The following is a 22369-nucleotide window of genomic DNA, read 5'->3' on the forward strand; positions in this document are numbered from 1 at the left end:
ACTACAACCACCAGCACATCCTGGGACGCGGCGTCATAACACATACAGTACACACAGATGACGGCGCCGCTGATCTCAGGTCTGGAGCCAGTTTAAGCCGCTATGCCCCCGATAGAGACCAGACCACGCCGATGATACGACCTCCCATCATGCACTGGTGAGATGGGAAATGTGACCCCAACAGCACAGACTACAACTCCCAATATGGACAGCAGCGGCTGAAAAAATTACCACATTTGTGTACAGGAAAGAAATATATCTTGGTACCGTGTTCGCCAGTAGATAGAAAAATATGTAGAATTGAGACTCATCAGTGGTTGATACCTTTTAATGGCTGATGAAGAAACCTGTGTAGTCTCGAAAGCTGCGATTTGTTACCATCTTTTCAGTTCGCCATTAAAAGGAATCAACCACTGAGGACTCTCAATTCTACATATTTTTCTCACATTTGTGTAGTCATTGATTCCAAAAATGTGGCCACAAAAACATCAGAACTGAGCAGCCGACGCCAGAGCCCGCTCCTCCCCGGGAACGGCCCACGCCAGAGCCCGCTCCTCCCCGGGAACGGCCCACGCCAGAGCCCGCTGCTCCCCGGGAACGGCCCGCGCCAGAGCCCCCTGCTCCCCGGGAACGGCCCGCGCCAGAGCCCGCTGCTCCCCGGGAATGGCCCACGCCAGAGCCCGCTCCTCCCCGGGAACGGCCCACGCCAGAGCCCGCTCCTCCCCGGGAACGGCCCACGCCAGAGCCCGCTGCTCCCCAGGAACGGCCCACGCCAGAGCCCGCTGCTCCCCGGGAACGGCCCACGCCAGAGCCCGCTGCTCCCCGGGAACGGCCCACGCCAGAGCCCGCTGCTCCCCGGGAACGGCCCACGCCAGAGCCCGCTGCTCCCCGGGAACGGCCCACGCCAGAGCCCCCTGCTCCCCGGGAACGGCCCACGCCAGAGCCCCCTGCTCCCCGGGAACGGCCCACGCCAGAGCCCCCTGCTCCCCGGGAACGGCCCACGCCAGAGCCCGCTGCTCCCCGGGAACGGCCCACGCCAGAGCCCGCTGCTCCCCGGGAACGGCCCACGCCAGAGCCCGCTGCTCCCCGGGAACGGCCCACGCCAGAGCCCGCTGCTCTCCTGGGAACATCCCAGGTCACCGCTTATCTCGGCACTCACCAGAAGAACAATCCGATCTTTGTGTTCCCTTCGAATACCAGGACGCCCGTCGGGGTCAGTCCGAGCTGATAGTCATTTCCATCTCGAGCCTGAAGACGACATAAGAGGGGGAGGGAAACGGTCAGAACCGGACACTCAGAAGACCCTCAGCGCAAATCCCGGGGGGGCACAGATGGCAACTTTACGCCACAACTGCATATTTTGCTGCACCCCTCTAACGGCGGCCATTAGCTTTGATCAGCCATGCTGGGGGTTGTAGTTACACAGCAGACGACTGGTGGACACAACACAGAGCAACCGAGGCTCCTGGTAGACGGCAGCGCTCACCTTCACGATGTGCATGTCCACGCCGTACATCTCCAGCCACTTCGCTTTGTTCAGATAGTTGGTTTCCGCCTCGGCAGGCATCTGACCCCTGGGGGAGAGAAGGAGAGTGGCCATCACACTCATCGCCCAGCATGCAGCGCAGCGACGTACGGCCCGGAGGACCGCCGGAGCACATGGCCCGGAGGACCACTGGAGCACACGGCCAGGAGGACCGCCGGAGCACACAGTCCGGAGGACCGCCCGAGCACACGGCCAATATTGATGGATTCCAAGGCAGTAGATGCAGCTTGGGATGTGACTGGAATAAACCCCCAACCTCGGCCCCGAGATAAAGTCTCCGGCCCCCGACTACCTGAACTCCTTCCACTTCTGAAACACGGCGAGCTCCATCTCCTCCGTCTGCGTCGGTACAAAGCGAAATTCTGACACCAGGTCCGGCGTGTGCTCCAGAGGGTCAAAGTCGCCCAGTTCCCCTGGAGGGAAAATAAACCCAAAACCATTGAGAACACGGATACAACAAGACATCGGCCCCCAGGATCCTCCCCCAATATCAGGGCGCCAGCGTCCCAGGGTGGACGGGTTACACGGGGTTAATCACCCGGCACCGAGAGGAAAGGTTAACACAGGATTCCTCTGGAAATGTCTCCCGGCAGCCAGCGCTGCTAAACCCGGATTACCATCCAGTCTCATCTCCGCACAATCTCCTTATGAGCGCAGCAGCCAGACAGGGGCTTAGTGCCCACACCGTGGCCAGCACGCCACCCACAGAGGGGCACAGGACATCCACGACGCGTCATCGCGACCCCCCGACGCTTACCTTGGAGCGTGTATGCCGCCAACTGCACAGCAGTGTCAAACGGGCACTCCAGCCTGAAAGACAAAGGCATCAACAGTGAGGACGGGCACAGCCAGGAACTAACCGGCACCGAGAAAACATTACACACAAGAGCCCCTGAAGGGTTAATACACCGAGCACGGGATAGGATGTGTGTGACGACTGGACGCAGAGCGTCAGCGACACCGCACCGGTCCCACCACAATCGGGCCGGCGGCCCATCACTGTACTGGGAGTGATAGGTGCCCGACCGAAAGGAAGACACGATGCCAGGCATCCATACGGCTGCTCCGTACCACCGAGGACCAGCCTCGCAACTCCGCCTGGAGATTAATACCATCCCCCTCACTGACTAGAGCCCCCTGTATAGCCTGCAACTGGGGTCAGCAGCACTACCGCCATGGGGCAACTACAGCTCCCAGCATGCCCCAACAACCCGCAGCACTACAGCTCCCAGCATGCCCCAACAACCCGCAGCACTACAGCTCCCAGCATGCCCCAGCAACCCGCAGCACTACAGCTCCCAGCATGCCCCAACAACCCGCAGCACTACAGCATGCCCCAACAACCCCCAGCACTACAGCTCCCAGCATGCCCCAACAACCCGCAGCACTACAGCTCCCAGCATGCCCCAACAACCCCCAGCACTACAGCTCCCAGCATGCCCCCAACAACTCCCAGCACTACAGCTCCCAGCATGCCCCAACAACCCCCAGCACTACAGCTCCCAGCATGCCCCCAACAACCCCCAGCACTACAGCTCCCAGCATGCCCCCAACAACCCCCAGCACTACAGCTCCCAGCATGCCCCAACAACCCCCAGCACTACAGCTCCCAGCATGCCCCAACAACCCCCAGCACTACAGCTCCCAGCATGCCCCAACAACCTGCCATATACCAATCAGGGGCTTTGGTGCCCGGAGCGTGGCCCCTCGGTGTGCACCATGAGCAGGGTCCCCATCAGTGGTTCTGCACGGACTGCGGCCGCTCACGTCGCTTCATTGGTCGATGGCCGCAGACCGGAGCAGGAATGAAAAGCTGCGAGCGCGGCTGAAGTTGGTTTATTTCCTGGTAATTAAACCACTAACAGGTTAATTCTACAGGTGTGAGTCTTATAGGGGCCACGTCCCCTACAGAGCTGTATAAGTGATTTAGTATTTTGGGGGTGACAGACCCCTTTAACACTCTGATCCAGACAACCCTCTGAGCTGGAAACAGCACAGAACGATACATTGTATCACACGGGGCATTTGTTACTGGATACAACTACAGCAAACAAAGTATCATAGAAAGTTCAAGAACGCTCCATTCTGCTATGATCTAGTGGACACCGGCCCTTTAAAACTGAGTCAGGCTGATATTTCCCCCCAATATACTCAGGAGACGTACATAGCGCAGTGTATGATGGGAGGGGGGGGTGTACTTACTTTCCACTGAGAATATCTTGCTTAAGCTGCAGAACAAACAAATATCTGAAAACAGAAATGAAATAATCAGTGCGGTACGTGTGCTGCTTTACCGTAGCTAAGCCCGTCATTGGCGATACCGCTGTATCTAATCCCATCACGTGCGATACTCACCTGGTGAGCTCCTCCCGCAGGTTGTTGGGCTCGGACGAGTAGAACTTGACCCTCACGTGCAGACAGTACGGGGGTCCGACTGCAGGAGAAACAGGTTTATCTAATGTATCCGGATGGGAGCGCTGACCCGGACTCCCCCCGCGTCCGCGGCTTCTCAGCGCCACAATTATATAATCAAATCAGACGGAGGCAGAATAATCCAGCGCCAGGAAGTTACTGCCTGGGAGGGAGGGGGTGCTTAAAGGGGAAGTCTACCCCGAGCAAGAAACGCCCGCCAGCCGCTGCAACTATCGGGTGTTTGTGAAGACCAATAACAAATGGGCCAAATGGACCTTTCTGGCCCCACCTGGCTCCAGGGTCTGGGGGCGACTGCACCCACCAGTTACGCCCCGCTCTACCGGGCTCTTAAAGGAACCAATTCCACCCCCAGACCTTCCCACTAAGTCCACGAGCACATGGAGGCTTATAGAGGCCGTACACCTGCAGAGTCTGACGCAGAAGACGCTAGCGGGGCTTTTCGGGGAGCGTCCGCCATGTGCACAAGACCTTTAGGGTCACTTGTCTGGTTTGTGGGAACTTTCCCAGGATTGTTCTGCGATCCATCGATTAATAATAAAATCCAATCCCACCCAGAGCTGCATCCAGAATACCCGGCCTGGTGCCTCGCTTGTGTCATCCCAATATGTTCATTCTTTGTATCAGTTTGTATTTACATAAACAACTAACACTACACATCCCACAACGCAATGCAGCGCACACAGGGCAGCTATGGACCACCAGCCTGCCCCCATCTGCACCAAGAAAACGATGGCTGCAGCTCTGGATGTGACTGGAGGAGCCGGTAACAGTGGCTGCATGAAGCGGCCGGTGGCCATGGTGGCGTCTACTGGTAGCAGGTGGGGTCATGCGCTCAGTTTGGGCCGCCACTTAATCGTGACCTCAGCCGCTCCCCAATTTCAGGCATCAGAGATTGCGGAATGTAAACGACCTGCACCCAATTAAGTCATTTTATTGGGATGTGACTGTGGTCATGGAGCATGGCATCCCTCCTCCCCCGCACCAAGGTGGCAGAGAAGACAATTCACCCTTGTGTCAGTCCGGTGATGGGCAGCGTCACTGTCCCAGCTGTGCTCTTAAAGGGGACAGGACACCCGTAGAGCTGAGCACCTGCACCGTGGGGTCACGTAACAGAAGGGGGGCCGATGATTGCCAGCCTCCTACAACAGGTCAGACAATCTGCCCCCAACATGTGACAGCGGGGGGCGCACTACTTACTCTTCACCTGCTTTTTAATGCTCTTTGTGTTGTCCAGCCAGTGCTGAGGAGAGAGGGAAGAGAAGGGTTAACACCACAGGTACAATATTAAATAATACCTGCAGTCCTATGTAACAAAGTAATATAACTGCGGACAAATTGTAGATGTCACCTACAGTCTATGTAACAGTGATCATTCTGAGTAGTGTGGTGTTACATGGGACTGCAGGTGCCATCTCCTCCCAGTTTACCACCATTACTCTATATATCTTGTGCTTATAACTTGATACATTGTATATTTGTGACTAAACTCTGCTGTACTAGAAGCCGTCCCCTCCCCCATTAGTGGCATTGAGACCCCTGGGAGGCTCCCCTACAGGCGGACCCCCGCTCCCCTCGGTGCCTGTCTCTGAGCTGCTCAATTCCAGCCCAGGAATGTGGAGGAGATGAAAGAAAACAGGCTTCTAGGAGAAGAAAACCAGCCGGGGCTCCTCACTCCCGGCCCACGCCTCCAGCCGGGCACCAGGGAGGGCCTGCGATTGTAGGGGCCACAAGCCTCCCTGACCGGGGGCCACAGGATCCGTCATACAACCCAGCCGAAATCACTGTCCCCATCACCTGCCCCCAATTTACCGGCACTTGTGCGGAATCCATGAACTGGAGCCCAAAGTAATCCTGCTCGATCAGGTCCAGGTGATACATCATCTGCTCAAACAGCTCCTGACCTTTGGCTTTTTTCTAAAAAAAAAAAAAAAAAAATATAATAATAATAATAATAATAATAATAATAATAATAATAATAATAGGAAGAACATAAAAACAGGAATTAACCCTCCTAGAACCAAGATTTATTGTAAACATCCACACTACAAGACCCAGCAAGCCCACATTCACAGCATCAACGCCGCAGGAGGAGAAGTCAAAAAGGGTCTCAGATGCAAAATTACAAAATCTATAAAGCTGTTGTCCTCCGTTATCAGCCACTCTGTTTTCATCATCATGAATGGGGGGCTTTCTACCTTACATCATGTAAGATTAAGTACTTGAAGACCCCCCAAGATGCAGACGACCTGCAAGGTGAGACCCTGCACCTATTGTCAAGGTAAAAATATACGTTTTTATACTCTTTTGTACTTTTATATATTCTTATGCTGTGAAACAATAAGTTTTTCCCCTTTGCTTGCTAAATGCAAATTTAACTGTATTTAAGATGGCTGCCAGTATTCACTTTTGCCTTAGTTTTTGTACTTGCCAAGAATCTACTTTCGTTTCTGAAGCTGAAGTATCGTTTCTGGAGAAATGGAAACTTAACAAGATGTGGACAAAGGAAGATTCATCAGATGATGTCATAGCCAATCAGAGGGACTGAATACTAGATACATTGCTTAAACCCCGCCTAACCCCGCCCTCTGCACACCTTCCCCCAATGGACTATATAATGTTATGTATATGAAATAAACAGTTCAGTTGCTGTGAGGTTACCACTACGTGTGGAAGCATAAGCAGACTCTGAGTTTGAACCAGCATTGTGTCTGACTCATTCTTCACTTCGGTACCACTGCTTTAAATCTGATTTGGAATGACTGGTGGATGAAGGGTATTGTCGTGACGACCCCGACACTATAACTGGAGTCTAGGACCTCACCTCTTGCAGGGGGGCCCCACGAGTCATTGGACCTCACCTCTTTTTGGGGGTCCACGCATCATTGGACCTCACCTCTTGCTGCTGGGGGTCCACACGTCATTGGACCTCACCTCTTTTTGGGGGTCCACGCGTCATTGGACCTCACCTCTTGCTGCTGGGGTCCACATGTCATTGGACCTCACCTCTTGCTGCTGGGGGTCCACACGTCATTGGACCTCACCTCTTTTTGGGGGTCCACGCGTCATTGGACCTCACCTCTTGCTGCTGGGGGTCCACATGTCATTGGACCTCACCTCTTGCTGCTGGGGGTCCACACGTCATTGGACCTTACCTCTTGCAGGGGGTCCACACGTCATGTCACCTCCCACCCCGAGCGCCTCTTTCCCAGCCTGCCTGCGGTTATGACATTTGCAGGGCTGCACCAGTCACTTAGTTTGCGCATTGCCCGCGCCTCTGCGGGTTCTCGTGCCCACTGAGCCATCACAGTGCACGGTCCAGGACCGCTTTAATAAAGCTGCTTGTTGTTCTCTCTATGCCGTGGCTTCGTGGCTCAGCACCATTACATCGCCGCTAATGCCCTGGTGGACCCTGAGGGGCCGCAGGGGGTTCTGGACACCGCACCAGTGAGGACAACAATAGGGCCGGGTAATAAAGGGTGACCCCATGACCCCACAATCAGTAACTGGAAGAGCAGAGTGACCATGAACATGTGGCCATGCCAGCTCACAGGTTGGCACCCAGCTCTGCCGGAGTCCTGAATGGTGGGTTTACAGGACATGTTCTTCAGCGACAAGTTTACCATTCTGGGGTCTGGTAGAGTCGGCGACCGCCCAGGGCCCCACGTCTGCGCACGGCGACCGCCCAGGGCCCCACGTCTGCGCACGGCGACCGCCCAGGGCCCCACGTCTGCGCACGGCGACCGCCCAGGGCCCCACGTCTGCGCACGGCGACCGCCCAGGGCCCCACGTCTGCGCACGGCGACGGCTCCAGATCCGGCTGCTCCAGATTTTTATCAAGGAATTTTTTGCCTTCTTCACAAACACTTAAGAAAGCGATGATCTCTGAAGGGCCCAGATAAATGCTGGAGAACTGGTTTATCACTGGTCAGGGCTGTGGATGAGCAGGAATGTGGCGGCCATGACCAGGGAGGGGGCCGGAGGGTGCTGGGCCAGGACGCTCCTCAGCGCAGGACGGGCACCGTCTGGGCAATGGCTGAAAAGCCTCTTTGTGTCTCTTAATGAGCCGAGCTGCGGCCATTGTTCTGGACACGGGGGGGCTGCATCTCATCCCGCTCCTGCTGCGCAACAAGTGACCAACAGGAATACCGACACCGCGGCTCAACAGTGTAAGAGGCACAAACGCCGGGGACCCAAAATGTCTCCTGACCCCACAGAACCAGGACTGACCAGAGCTGAGCTGTGTATCTAAGCCTACCACATGGGATACTTTCTGCCGAGCCCCTCATATGATGTCCTCACTCTCAGGACTTGGATTATGAGGGGCTCAGCAGACAGTATCACATGTGGTAGGCTTAGATACACAGCTCAGCAGACAGTATCACACAGGACAGGATTAGATACACGGCTCAGCAGTCAGTATCACACAGGAGAAGATTAGATACACGGCTCAGCAGACAGTATCACACAGGAGAGGATTAGATACACAGCTCAGCAGACAGTATCACACAGGATAGGATTAGATACACGGCTCAGCAGACAGTATCACACAGGAGAAGATTAGATACACGGCTCAGCAGACAGTATCACACAGGATAGGATTAGATACACGGCTCAGCAGACAGTATCACACAGGATAGGATTAGATACACGGCTCAGCAGTCAGTATCACACAGGAGAAGATTAGATACACGGCTCAGCAGACAGTATCACACAGGAGAGGATTAGATACACGGCTCAGCAGTCAGTATCACACAGGAGAGGATTAGATACACGGCTCAGCAGTCAGTATCACACAGGAGAGGATTAGATACACGGCTCAGCAGTCAGTATCACACAGGAGAGGATTAGATACACAGCTCAGCAAACAATATCACAGAGGAGAGGATTAGATACACGGCTCAGCACACAGTATCACACAGGAGAGGATTAGATACATGGCTCAGCAGACAGTATCACACATGGTAGGCTTAGATACATTAGATTGGCAGATGATTATGACATATCTAATCCTATTTTGTGCGATACTCGCTGCTCAGATCATCAGACGATCAATGGCTGACAAGGAATCATTTGTTTTAGTCTTGGGCTGACGATGGCAGATAACAGCGAGGACACAATCACTGACTCCTTCCATCCACACCGGGCACGGCGCCCCCTTATGTCCTGTGGGAGGCTGCGATACTGCAGGGGGCGGACGTGTAAAGAATTGGGGGGTTGACGCTCTACAGTTTGGGGAGGTTTTACTTTTCTGGGTGTTATCAGCTTTATATTGTTCCCACATTTTGCCCCTTCACTTGCGGTCACATCGGCCTCCAGCTGGTGAATATTTAACCTTTCTGCTATTTCAGAGTTTATTTAGTTTTCCTGAACTTTCACTGATGTGAGAAGCTGCGGAGGCTCCAACATCCCAGAGAAGTGTGACCCTCATCGATCAGACACTTCCCATCACACAATGGAAATCTGCACTTTATGGAAACACGAGACGACCCCGACTGAAGGTTACAGCAGACAAAGGGCCGCTCCGGACAGGAGACATCTACTGGGCCCTTCCTCCAAAGCATCCAGGGGTCTGATCTGGTCACCGGCGGATGGACAATTCCCCCTCAGACACCAGAATTCAATCAGGAAATGAAAACTTCCGCAACTTTCTCATATACTTTGCATTTCAATTCCTCACAATTTTTAAGATCTCTGCTTGCTTTCCAGAGCAAACCCCTCTCACAGCCAGGCCCCTTTATATCCAATCTATACAAGCCTCTGGTCTCCAGTCCACACTGAAGCATTTACCTGCACCGATACATTGTAACAAACTATGAGGTCATAAGAGCAATGTGCAGTTGGTGTAGTCAGAGTATTGAGCGCACTGATACATTGTAACAAACCATCACAAGAGAGGCACAACACACAAGTCTGAATGAGGCCTGAGTGCTCAGCTAAACAAATAGGTTTTCATTTACTTGCAGCAAGCAGAGATCTTGAAAATAGTAAGATGACATTACCAAGTAGTATATCAGAAAGGTGCACAATGAGCAAACTTTCTGGCACCAAATCCTTCAAAACCCAATTTGTGACCAGAGGAGTAACGGAGCGCTCGCAAGCACCCATGAAAAATCTGTGAAGGATGAATATGTTACAGCCATTGTTTAAATGGGGAAAGCAACGCGGAAGACTCAGGAGTCTGCACATCTCGTGAGGGGTTTCTGGGCTGGAGGTAAATTTCGGCAGTTAATGCAAATTGGCAAATCCTGGCAATGAGAATTCTGTAGAATATTTCTCCGGATCCTCAGATCGAGCGTCCGACCTGCGACTGCCAGTATAGATCTCCATCTTTGTGGTCGGCCACGTGTGGACTAGATTCTCATCCAAGCTTTGACCTCCCGCCATCAGAGTAACTGCAGAAATGTACATCAAGCCCAGAAACCCCCTAATAAATAAAAGGCTAAAACGCTGCAACGCTCGACCTCTGATCATCAATCTTCTGATCAGTCGTCTATTCGAGTCGTAATTAGTTTAGGTTCAATTAAATTAACAATAAAGCTCAGATGTCTATGATGTGATAATGTGCTGAGAAGCTCCGGACCATCGATGCAATATCTGTAAGCTACAAAGTATCGATATTTATAAACATTGACCTCAACTCCGCTATAGTTTTTTCACAGAGATGGAACATTGAGACTGTAAGCCGTGCCGAGGACAAGCGACTTATCAATCACAGTGCTGCAGACCACCGTCACATTTTATATATGTCCAAGCAATAAAATTACATATATATGTTTATGTATCAATATGTCAACACTGTATATAAATACACACATTGTATCCATCGGCTCTAACACTGAATGACGGATCTGACGACCAGGACGTTTCTGGGGACATTGTATCCTGATATTACATTCCCGGCAGAGCTTTCCCTCAGAGCACCGTCTCCCCCCGTTATTATAAGAGACGACTCTGATTAAAAAAAAAAAAAAAAAAAACAGACAGAACCGGTCAGACCACAGAACCAGCAAGTCAGAGAGAAACCAGAGGAAACCAAGAGCGGCATCACAGCAAGCACCAACCTCATCATAGTGATTATTAAAGGGCCACCGCACCATAAATCCTGAGATTATATCAGCACTGGAGCATTATAAGAGGGGCTGATATCAGTCACATATGGTGTAATGTCTGGAGGTTATATCAGTACTGGAACGTTATAAGAGGGGTTGATATCAGTCACATATGGGGTAATGTCTGGAGGTTATATCAGTACTGGAACGTTATAAGAGGGGCTGATATCAGTCACATATGGTGTAATGTCTGGGGGTTATATCAGTACTGGAACGTTATAAGAGGGGCTGATATCAGTCACATATGGTGTAATGTCTGGAGGTTATATCAGTACTGGAGCGTTATAAGGATAAGGGCCATATATAAAGTGCTGATCACTGGTGCGTAGTGACAGTTGGGACAGGAAAATTCCCAGTTTAAATTTGTTGTGGTAGAAACTTAAAGAAAATGGTCTCTATTCTGTATAAACGCCTCTTTAGAGTTACTTCCCCTTTAAGATTGCAGTTTATCACCACAAGACTTTGCTTAGATCATAGAACTGCAGACAGTGAAGCATGCCTCAGATTTATGGGGGATGTAGAAGCCCCGGGGCCGCGGATGTACAGGAGCCGTCACAGGGTAAAGCCTCGGATTGTGCCCGTACCTTATTCACGCTGTGCCCCCAGATTAGGACTTTTGCCCCCTCTTTTTTATATCCGCCACATGGTCCCAGTGATCGGGGTCTTTCTATTCACTGCTAGTTTTCATGGTCTTTACTGAGAGGATGCGGCTCAGAAGGAATAATGCAGAGCAGCAAACCGCAGGGAGCAGCGGGAATAACAGGAGCACGGCGTCCGCTGCTGCCCGGTGACGGAGCCTGAATGCCGCACTCACCGGCAGATCCACGCTGACGTCGCTCCCGTCCAGGAGGGAGACTCTGCACGTGATGATGGAGCGCGCGTCCCCCGCGGCCGGGATGTGGGTCACCGCTCTCTGCGCTTCCCGAAATCGTTCCTTCTCTGCATGCCGGCGCATGGACCGGCGCCCAAGCGTCCGCCGGAAGAAACTCAACATCTTCTGGCTGCAAAAAACACAATGAAAAAAAAAAAGTGTCAATTTATAGGTGGGAAAGTTACAAAAAGAATAATAAAAGTCTCCAGAGACGGCAGCGAGGCGGACGGAGGCGGATGTAATGGCGATGAGCCCCGGACGTCGCCCGCTCCCGTCTACAGGCGAGAGATCTGCAGAAACCAGTGACTCAGCCACAGATACAAACCGGTTCATCTAATGAATCTACACTGGTGACAGACATGTGTCAGCAAGAACCTGGCGTCACCCCCAAAACTGCGAGAGAAGGGCGCAGACCTGCAGGGGGCGACATATGGGGCGATCACTGACCCAAGGGAGGAATATACGGAATATCTGCTGCCCCGACAGCAAGTACAAAGCTCAACATCAAACTGCCGCCTGCAGCAACAATGGAGTGGAAACAATGGAACGTGACAAAATTACCCTCCGACCCCATCCAGACGTTCAGGGCAGCTATAATCGGTGACTCTGGCCTCACTGTGTTACAGGAAGGCTGCGGCCCACCGCTATGCTTTACACTGCAGCTCTGCTTGTGGAGCACAAGGAAACAGGACTTCCACTACTGCGAGGACACAATGACCATAGAAAGAAAGAAAAAAAAAAAAGGAAAAAAAAAGAAAGGAAAAAAAAAGAAAGGAAAAAAAAAGAAAGGAAAAAAAAAAAGAAAGACAGGAGGCCAGCAGATGAAGCATCCGTCGCGTCCCCCGGCGTTCTGCTTTCCTGCACTGTCTAAGCGCCAGTCGTAAAGCAGAGCGGTGACGTCACCGCTGTGCTCTGCTTTACGGCCGGCCGACGCTGACACAGTCAGTGCGGGAAGCTGACGCCGGGGGACGTGACAGACACCGGAATGTGAGTATGTACTGTTTGGGTTTTTTTAACTTTTACAATGGTAACCAGGGTAAACCTTGGGTTACTAAGCGCGGCCCTGCGCTTAGTAACCTGATATTTACCCTGGTTACCAGTGAACACATCGCTGGATCGCCGTCACACACGCCGATCCAGCGATGACAGCGGGTGATCAGCAACCAAAAAAAAAGGTCCTGATCATTCCCAGCGACCAACGATCTCCCAGCAGGGGCCTGATCGTTGGTCGCTGTCATGCATAACGATTTCGTTAACGATATCGTTGCTACGTCACAAAAAGCAACGATATCGTTAACGAAATCGTTATGTGTGAAGGTACCTTAACACCGCAAGGACAGGGTCCTCGCCCCTCTGTACCAGTCCGTCATTGTTAGTTTACTTACTGTAAGTGATGTCTGTAACCCATTCTCATGTACAGCACCATGGAATTAATGGTGCTATATAAATAAATAATAATAATAATTCTGCAGCATCTCAATTCTTTGTGCGGATTCCGCAGCGGTTTACACCTGCTCCATAATAGGAATCTGCAGGTGTAAAACCACAGGTGAAACCTGCAAAAAAAAAGCGGTAAATCCGCGGTAATTCCGCAGATTAGCCGCAGTGCGGTTTTCCTGCGGATTTACCAAAAATCAGTCCGGAAAAACCCGCCGGACTTTCCGCAACGTGTGCACATAGCCTTTTGGTCTACAGAACAAAATCCGGATAACGCCACTGACCTGGAGACCCCAAATTAGGAAGGAGCAGAGAAAAATCAAACATTAATAATAGTCTGCCTCCATAATACGGGGAACTAATCATCGACAGAGAAAGTGTGGACCAGGGAACTACTATCCCCAGCAGGCACATAACTGCTCCTACAGCTGAATGATAAACTGAAGAAGTGCGTCCAGTGAGAGGTTTAGACAAAATGTTCCAGAGGGTCTGGCTGGAAGACCAAGGCATTGCTGCAGGGTAGGGGTGTTCCAGATGCTGAGAAACTACAACTCCCAGCATGTCAAGGCATGCTGAGAGCTAAAGTTCTGTGTAAACTGGAGACCAGAGGCTGACGATTTCTATTGGACGAGCAGATGTAACGGCCACAACGTCCCCGCTGCTACCTAAGGGCATATGGTAGGTGTTGCCTGCGAGAACAACGCATTATATCTTAATTAGCCAGATGGAAGAGACAGTCATCTATATGTTGACTTTTGAATTGATGCGTTTCTTTCTGGTTGGTCAAGAAAACAGACTTTTGTTCTTGTAAGCCTGGAATATTGACAATTTGTTGTAACATACCGTGCTCTTATCCTAGATGACTAGTGATACAGGGTCATGGAACAATGATGTTTGCTGATTACGCGTTGTCCAGGCCAGCCAGTTTGTTGACTTGCAAAACAGAGGAGGAAAAACTATGCAAATAGATCACGCAATCACGCAGTACGAGTTGGTCTTCTCGCCATTCTTCCCCATTACCTGTGAATTGTTGATTGAAGGACAGTTGTTAACTATAAAACAGGTTATATGCCTCTGTGACATGATACAGATATTCAGCCAAGAGATCCAAAGAACCAGAGACTCTACAGGACCGCAGCCAAGACATCATGGCTCCATCACGAGGGACACATCTACAGGATGCCAGATTAGGGGACCACGGCCCCAGCTGGAAGAATACAGATCTGCTCCATTGACAATTGCAAATCCATGGATATGTTTGGGGTAGTCAGGATTTGGAACCACCGGTCACCTGAGTACCATGGATATGCTTGTGGGGGCCAGGAATGGGATCCGCTGGTTGCCTGGCTCCATGGGGATGTTTGGAGAAGCCAGGTTGTGACCCTCTGGTCTACTGGATCTTGCACATCAATGGACTGTCATCTTGCTACGCTTGTCGTTACCTCCTGCCTGTGTGCGTGCCACTGGTGGGGTAAGCGACCCTGGGAGCTCTGGAGTCACAGCTGCCATTATCCTGGGGGGTTAGCGGAAGGGTGAGACTAATGTGCAATATCACGGGGTATTTTGCTGGGACTGTTCTGAGTTATCTGCTTGTTTTGTGGTTCAATAAAACATTGCCGCCCCGTCACCCTCACACTGTGCTGTCTGGGTAGAGTTATACCCACGGGGAAAGGAAAGCGGGCGTTCGGTGGGACTATCCCCGGTACATGTGGTTTCGGCTAGCATACTAGGGCGTCCTCTGCCCCCCAAAACCTCCCTCCATGAGGAGCCTTACAATACATTTTTACAAACCCCCATGATCAAGTGAGAGCCACCTATTGCTCTCTGTTATCAGATACGTCAGGCCAGAGAAGGGCTACCTTTAGCACTGATGAGTGCCATTACTCCCTGTTATCAGCCATTTTGGGCAGGCATGAGGCAGACTTATTGTGAGCAGGATTCAGAGGAATATTTAGGTTTCACCTAGTTCCTGCTTCTCTTCTTGCAGACGCTCATTGTTAATGTCGCCATGTCATGGACACAGGTGCAGGTGTCGTTACAGGACGCAGCTCTGGGTAAATCTTTACTTATGAGATGCACAAGACCCCAGAGGAGACCTTCACCTGCAGCAGAGCCACCTGCGCAAACACCCTGCCCCCGCCATCACTCCCAGCAGATAAAGATCTACTACCACACCTGACATTGGTGGAAATAATAATTCTGGGTCTGCAAGGAGACATTCTCTGCAGCTACAATCCAGGGCTGACCCCTGAGGAAGCCTGCAGCAGAACTACAACTCTCAGCAGTCTGCAGACCTAACCTGTTCTAGGCACTCAGGCAGCAGAAACTCCAGTGTATGAAGACTATGGAGGGGCCACACAATGTATTGTCCGAGGTCCGGAACCTGCTCAGTCCACGATAGTAGGAATATATATTATATGTATGAATTACATGTATTATATATAATGTATATTATATATACAGGGAGAACCCACTGCCCTAAACGTGTAAGGATTTAGGTATCAGCCTGTAAGAAACAATGTGACATCATACAATGATCTCCGTTCTGCCCTCCTGATATTTGGGTGGTTTGTGAGTCACCTCCATGTGATCATGCAGCACCCAAAATACATGCAGGCAGCACGTGGTACAATGTAGCACACAGGTGACAATTCACAGCCCCCATTACCACACAATCCCCCAACATCCAGAATGAAACAGTATAAAGTGCAACAAAGAAACATCCGAATAATCCCAGAAGAAAACAAAGTGCAGCGCCGACACCAGTCACAGCCTATTAGTGCAGAGCGATCCGACTACACAGGGCTGCTCTGTAGTCTGTAACCATGGAGACACACAGGTCTGCACAGGAGCTGTAGAAAGACAACACATCGGTTCCAGAAGTTTACACACCCCAAACAATATTACAATTCTAGTGTGGTGCATCCGGAGAAAACCACCACTCACTATACCATCTCACAGACTGTTCTGGGCTCGGGTCGCGATCCCAGGTGCGTATTATATCATAGACATCCACCAGAGCTGCGACCTGCTCCGATATCTGCTGCGTTTCCTCTGGAGTCAGGTTGTGATCCCAGGTGAATATATAGCGCGTGTTATATCACAGACATCCACCAGAGAGGCGACCTGCTGCGATATCTGCAGCGTGTCCTCTGGGCTCAGGTCGTGATCCCAGATGCGTATTATATCAAAGACATCCACCAGAGCGGCGACCTGCTCCGATATCTGCTGCGTTTCCCCTGGGCTCAGGTCGTGATCCCAGGTGAAGATATAGCGCGTGTTATATCACAGACATCCACCAGAGCGACGACCTGCTCCGATATCTGCTGCGTGTCGTCTGGGCTCAGGTATTGATCCCAGGTGAAGATATAGCGCGTGATATCACAAACATCCACCAGAGCTGCGACCTGCTCCGATATCTGCTGTGTGTCCTCTGGGCTCAGGTCGTGATCCCAGGTGAAGATATAGCGTGTGCTATATCACAGACACCCACCAGAGCGACGACCTGCTCCGATATCTGCTGCGTGTCCTCTGGGCACAGGTTGTGATCCTAGGTGAAGATATAGCGCATGTTATATCACAGACATCCACCAGAGCTGCGACCTGCTCCGATATCTGCTGCGTGTCCTCTGGGCACAGGTTGTGATCCCAGGTGAAGATATAGCGCGTGTTATATCACAGACATCCACCAGAGCGACGACCTGCTCCGATATCTGCTGCGTGTCGTCTGGGCTCAGGTATTGATCCCAGGTGAAGATATAGCGCGTGATATCACAAACATCCACCAGAGCTGCGACCTGCTCCGATATCTGCTGTGTGTCCTCTGGGCTCAGGTCGTGATCCCAGGTGAAGATATAGCGTGTGCTATATCACAGACACCCACCAGAGCGACGACCTGCTCCGATATCTGCTGCGTGTCCTCTGGGCACAGGTTGTGATCCTAGGTGAAGATATAGCGCATGTTATATCACAGACATCCACCAGAGCTGCGACCTGCTCCGATATCTGCTGCGTGTCCTCTGGGCACAGGTTGTGATCCCAGGTGAAGATATAGCGCGTGTTATATCACAGACACCCACCAGAGCTGCGACCTGCTCCGATATCTGCTGCGTTTCCTCTGGGCTCAGGTCGTGATCCCAGGTGAAGATACAGCGCGTGATATCACAAACATCCACCAGAGCTGCGACCTGCTCCAATATCTGCTGTGTGTCCTCTGGGCTCAGGTATTGATCCCAGGTGAAGATATACCGCGTGTTATATCACAGACATCCACCAGAGCTGCGACCTGCTCCAATATCTGCTGCGTTTCCTCTGGGCTCAGGTATTGATCCCAGGTGAAGATATAGTGCGTGTTATATCACAAACATCCACCAGAGCTGCGACCTGCTCCAATATCTGCTGTGTGTCCTCTGGGCTCAGGTATTGATCCCAGGTGAAGATATAGCGCGTGTTATATCACAGACATCCACCAGAGCTGCGACCTGCTCCGATATCTGCTACGTGTCCTCTGGGCACAGGTTGTGATCCCAGGTGAAGATATAGCGCATGTTATATCACAGACATCCACCAGAGCTGCGACCTGCTCCAATATCTGCTGTGTGTCCTCTGGGCTCAGGTATTGATCCCAGGTGAAGATATAGTGCGTGTTACATCACAGACATCCACCAGAGCTGCGACCTGCTCCGATATCTGCTGCGTTTCCTCTGGGCTCAGGTCGTGATCCCAGGTGAAGATATACCGCGTGTTATATCACAGACATCCACCAGAGCTGCGACCTGCTCCGATATCTGCTGTGTGTCCTCTGGGCTCAGGTCGTGATCCCAGGTGAAGATACAGCGCGTGATATCACAAACATCCACCAGAGCTGCGATCTGCTCAGATATCTGCTGCGTTTCCTCTGGGCTCAGGTCGTGTTCCCAGGTGAAGATATAGCGCGTGTTATATCACAAACATCCACCAGAGCTGCGACCTGCTCCAATATCTGCTGTGTGTCCTCTGGGCTCAGGTATTGATCCCAGGTGAAGATATACCGCGTGTTATATCACAGACATCCACCAGAGCCGCGACCTGCTCCGATATCTGCTGCGTTTCCTCTGGGCTCAGGTCGTGATCCCAGGTGAAGATATAGCGCGTGTTATATCACAGACATCCACCAGAGCTGCGACCTGCTCCGATATCTGCTGCGTTTCCTCTGGGCTCAGGTATTGATCCCAGGTGAAGATATAGCGCGTGTTATATCACAGACATCCACCAGAGCTGCGACCTGCTCCGATATCTGCTGCGTTTCCTCTGGGCTCAGGTATTGATCCCAGGTGAAGATATAGCGCGTGTTATATCACAGACATCCACCAGAGCTGCGACCTGCTCCGATATCTGCTGCGTTTCCTCTGGGCTCAGGTATTGATCCCAGGTGAAGATATAGCGCGTGTTATATCACAGACATCCACCAGAGCTGCGACCTGCTCCGATATCTGCTGCGTTTCCTCTGGGCTCAGGTATTGATCCCAGGTGAAGATATAGCGCGTGTTATATCACAGACATCCACCAGAGCTGCGACCTGCTCCGATATCTGCTGTGTGTCCTCTGGGCTCAGGTCGTGATCCCAGGTGAAGATATAGCGCGTGTTATATCACAGACATCCACCAGAGCTGCGACCTGCTCAGATATCTGCTGCGTTTCCTCTGGGCTCAGGTCGTGTTCCCAGGTGAAGATATAGCGCGTGTTATATCACAGACATCCACCAGAGCTGCGACCTGCTCCGATATCTGCTGCGTTTCCTCTGGGCTCAGGTCGTGTTCCCAGGTGAAGATATAGCGCGTGTTATATCACAAACATCCACCAGAGCTGCGACCTGCTCCGATATCTGCTACGTGTCCTCTGGGCACAGGTTGTGATCCCAGGTGAAGATATAGCGCGTGTTATATCACAGACATCCACCAGAGCTGCGACCTGCTCCGATATCTGCTGCGTTTCCTCTGGGCTCAGGTATTGATCCCAGGTGAAGATATAGCGCGTGTTATATCACAGACATCCACCAGAGCTGCGACCTGCTCCGATATCTGCTGCGTTTCCTCTGGGCTCAGGTATTGATCCCAGGTGAAGATATAGCGCGTGTTATATCACAGACATCCACCAGAGCTGCGACCTGCTCCGATATCTGCTGTGTGTCCTCTGGGCTCAGGTCGTGATCCCAGGTGAAGATATAGCGCGTGTTATATCACAGACATCCACCAGAGCTGCGACCTGCTCAGATATCTGCTGCGTTTCCTCTGGGCTCAGGTCGTGTTCCCAGGTGAAGATATAGCGCGTGTTATATCACAGACATCCACCAGAGCTGCGACCTGCTCCAATATCTGCTGTGTGTCCTCTGGGCTCAGGTATTGATCCCAGGTGAAGATATAGTGCGTGTTACATCACAGACATCCACCAGAGCTGCGACCTGCTCCGATATCTGCTGCGTTTCCTCTGGGCTCAGGTCGTGTTCCCAGGTGAAGATATAGCGCGTGTTATATCACAAACATCCACCAGAGCTGCGACCTGCTCCAATATCTGCTGCGTGTCCTCTGGGCTCAGGTATTGATCCCAGGTGAAGATATACCGCGTGTTATATCACAGACATCCACCAGAGCTGCGACCTGCTCCGATATCTGCTGCGTTTCCTCTGGGCTCAGGTATTGATCCCAGGTGAAGATATAGCGCGTGTTATATCACAAACATCCACCAGAGCTGCGACCTGCTCCAATATCTGCTGCGTGTCCTCTGGGCTCAGGTATTGATCCCAGGTGAAGATATACCGCGTGTTAGATCACAGACATCCACCAGAGCTGCGACCTGCTCCGATATCTGCTGCGTTTCCTCTGGGCTCAGGTATTGATCCCAGGTGAAGATATAGCGCGTGTTATATCACAAACATCCACCAGAGCTGCGACCTGCTCCAATATCTGCTGCGTGTCCTCTGGGCTCAGGTATTGATCCCAGGTGAAGATATACCGCGTGTTATATCACAGACATCCACCAGAGCTGCGACCTGCTCCGATATCTGCTGCGTTTCCTCTGGGCTCAGGTATTGATCCCAGGTGAAGATATAGCGCGTGTTATATCACAAACATCCACCAGAGCTGCGACCTGCTCCAATATCTGCTGCGTTTCCTCTGGGCTCAGGTATTGATCCCAGGTGAAGATATACCGCGTGTTATATCACAGACATCCACCAGAGCCGCGACCTGCTCAGATATCTGCTGCGTTTCCCCCTTTTGCTGCTGCTGAATTTCTTTCCTGCGTTATTTTAATCTCCCAATAAAAACCCCAAATGCAAAGTCCTGCAGCGACGTGTGAATAATCGATCAGCAGACTATAAACGACCAGAGAGTCAGAAGACGCCACATTATCACACCCTCCAACCATCAGACAATCGGCCGATCACATCGTCCAGCACATCGTTATCAGACTACTGGCCGTGCTGCACTTTTATGGCCGATCTCCAGACCGAGCTCATCTGTCGGTTGTAACAACACCCGGACGCTCCGGCATCTGTAGCTCCAGCGCCGAACAGCTGCAGACTCGCTACAATGTGTCGTCTCCGGGGTCGCACGGACACATCGCGACACTCTGCTCGTCCCCCGGGCGGCGCTCACCTCGGTGTCGGTCCCGGGTCCGGACGCTGCTCCTCGGCTCTCACTCCTCACATCTCCCAGGAAATGGCGTCTGGAGCTGCGGGCAGGAGCGGAACTCTTAAAGGGGCGACGCCCAACAGCGGTGGGGTCCGCAGTGAGGGAGAGAGGGGGCGGCGGGAGGACGCGGCTGCGCTGATCCTGGGAGAGGAACTCGGATCTTATTTATCATTTATATTAATTTCCAATATTGACAAGAATCAGGACTATAATCTAAATGTAACGTACAGAGGACGGACAGAGATAATGTAGAGGACGGACAGAATATACAGAGGACGGACAGAGATAATGGACAGAGGAAGGACAGAGATAATGGACAGAGGACGGACAGAGATAATGCACAGAGGACGGACAGAGATAATGTAGAGGACGGACAGAATATACAGAGGAAGGACAGAGATAATGGACAGAGGACGGACAGAGATAATGTACAGAGGACGGACAGAGAATGTACAGAGGAAGGACAGAGATAATGTACAGAGGACGGACAGAGAATGTACAGAGGACAGACAGAGATAATGGACAGAGGAAGGACAGAATATACAGAGGACGGACAGAGATAATGTACAGAGGAAGGACAGAGATAATGGACAGAGGAAGGACAGAGATAATGGACAGAGAATGTACAGAGGAAGGACAGAGATAATGTACAGAGGACGGACAGAGATAACGTACAGAGGACGGACAGAGATAATGTACAGAGGACGGACAGAGATAATGTACAGAGGACGGACAGAGAATGTACAGAGGACGGACAGAGATAACGGACAGAGGACGGACAGAGAATGTACAGAGGACGGACAGAGATAATGTACAGAGGACGGACAGAGATAACGTACAGAGGACGGACAGAGATAATGTACAGAGGACGGACAGAGAATGTACAGAGGACGGACAGAGAATGTACAAAGGACGGACAGAGATAACGTACAGAGAACGGACAGAGATCATGTACAGAGAACGGACAGAGATAATGGACAGAGGACGGACAGAGATAACAGACAGAGGAAGGACAGAGATAACGTACAGAGGACGGACAGAGATAACGTACAGAGGACGGACAGAGATAACGTACAGAGGACGGACAGAGAATGTACAGAGGACGGACAGAGATAACGTACAGAGGACGGACAGAGAATGTACAGAGGACGGACAGAGATAACGTACAGAGGACGGACAGAGAATGTACAGAGGACGGACAGAGATAATGGACAGAGGAAGGACAGAGATAACGTACAGAGGACGGACAGAGATAACGTACAGAGGACGGACAGAGATAACGTACAGAGGACGGACAGAGAAC

At 51.7% G+C, this 22369-nt stretch overlaps 1 protein-coding gene across 2 annotated transcripts in view; it reads right to left on the reverse strand.

The window, feature by feature from the left end:
* The window catches only part of EPB41L5 (erythrocyte membrane protein band 4.1 like 5), a 39277-nt gene extending 18163 nt beyond the window's left edge, over window positions 1-21114 (reverse strand). Inside the window, exons 1-10 of one of the 2 annotated variants that reach the window (XM_069732647.1) lie at window positions 21031-21114; window positions 11903-12089; window positions 5789-5893; window positions 5177-5219; window positions 3902-3980; window positions 3749-3793; window positions 2304-2356; window positions 1839-1959; window positions 1487-1574; window positions 1160-1248 (exon numbers count right to left, since the gene is read on the reverse strand). In XM_069732647.1, coding sequence (XP_069588748.1) covers window positions 1160-1248; window positions 1487-1574; window positions 1839-1959; window positions 2304-2356; window positions 3749-3793; window positions 3902-3980; window positions 5177-5219; window positions 5789-5893; window positions 11903-12082 — 803 coding nt within the window. In that variant the 5' untranslated portion in view covers window positions 12083-12089; window positions 21031-21114. Of the gene's footprint in view, window positions 1-1159; window positions 1249-1486; window positions 1575-1838; window positions 1960-2303; window positions 2357-3748; window positions 3794-3901; window positions 3981-5176; window positions 5220-5788; window positions 5894-11902; window positions 12090-14239; window positions 14374-21030 lie in introns of those variants that run through there. The other variant, XM_069732648.1, reaches the window with a different exon arrangement.
* Window positions 21115-22369: the final 1255 nt, after the last annotated feature.

The sequence above is a fragment of the Ranitomeya imitator genome, chromosome 7 (assembly GCF_032444005.1).
Source record: "Ranitomeya imitator isolate aRanImi1 chromosome 7, aRanImi1.pri, whole genome shotgun sequence".
NCBI lineage: Eukaryota > Metazoa > Chordata > Amphibia > Anura > Dendrobatidae > Ranitomeya > Ranitomeya imitator.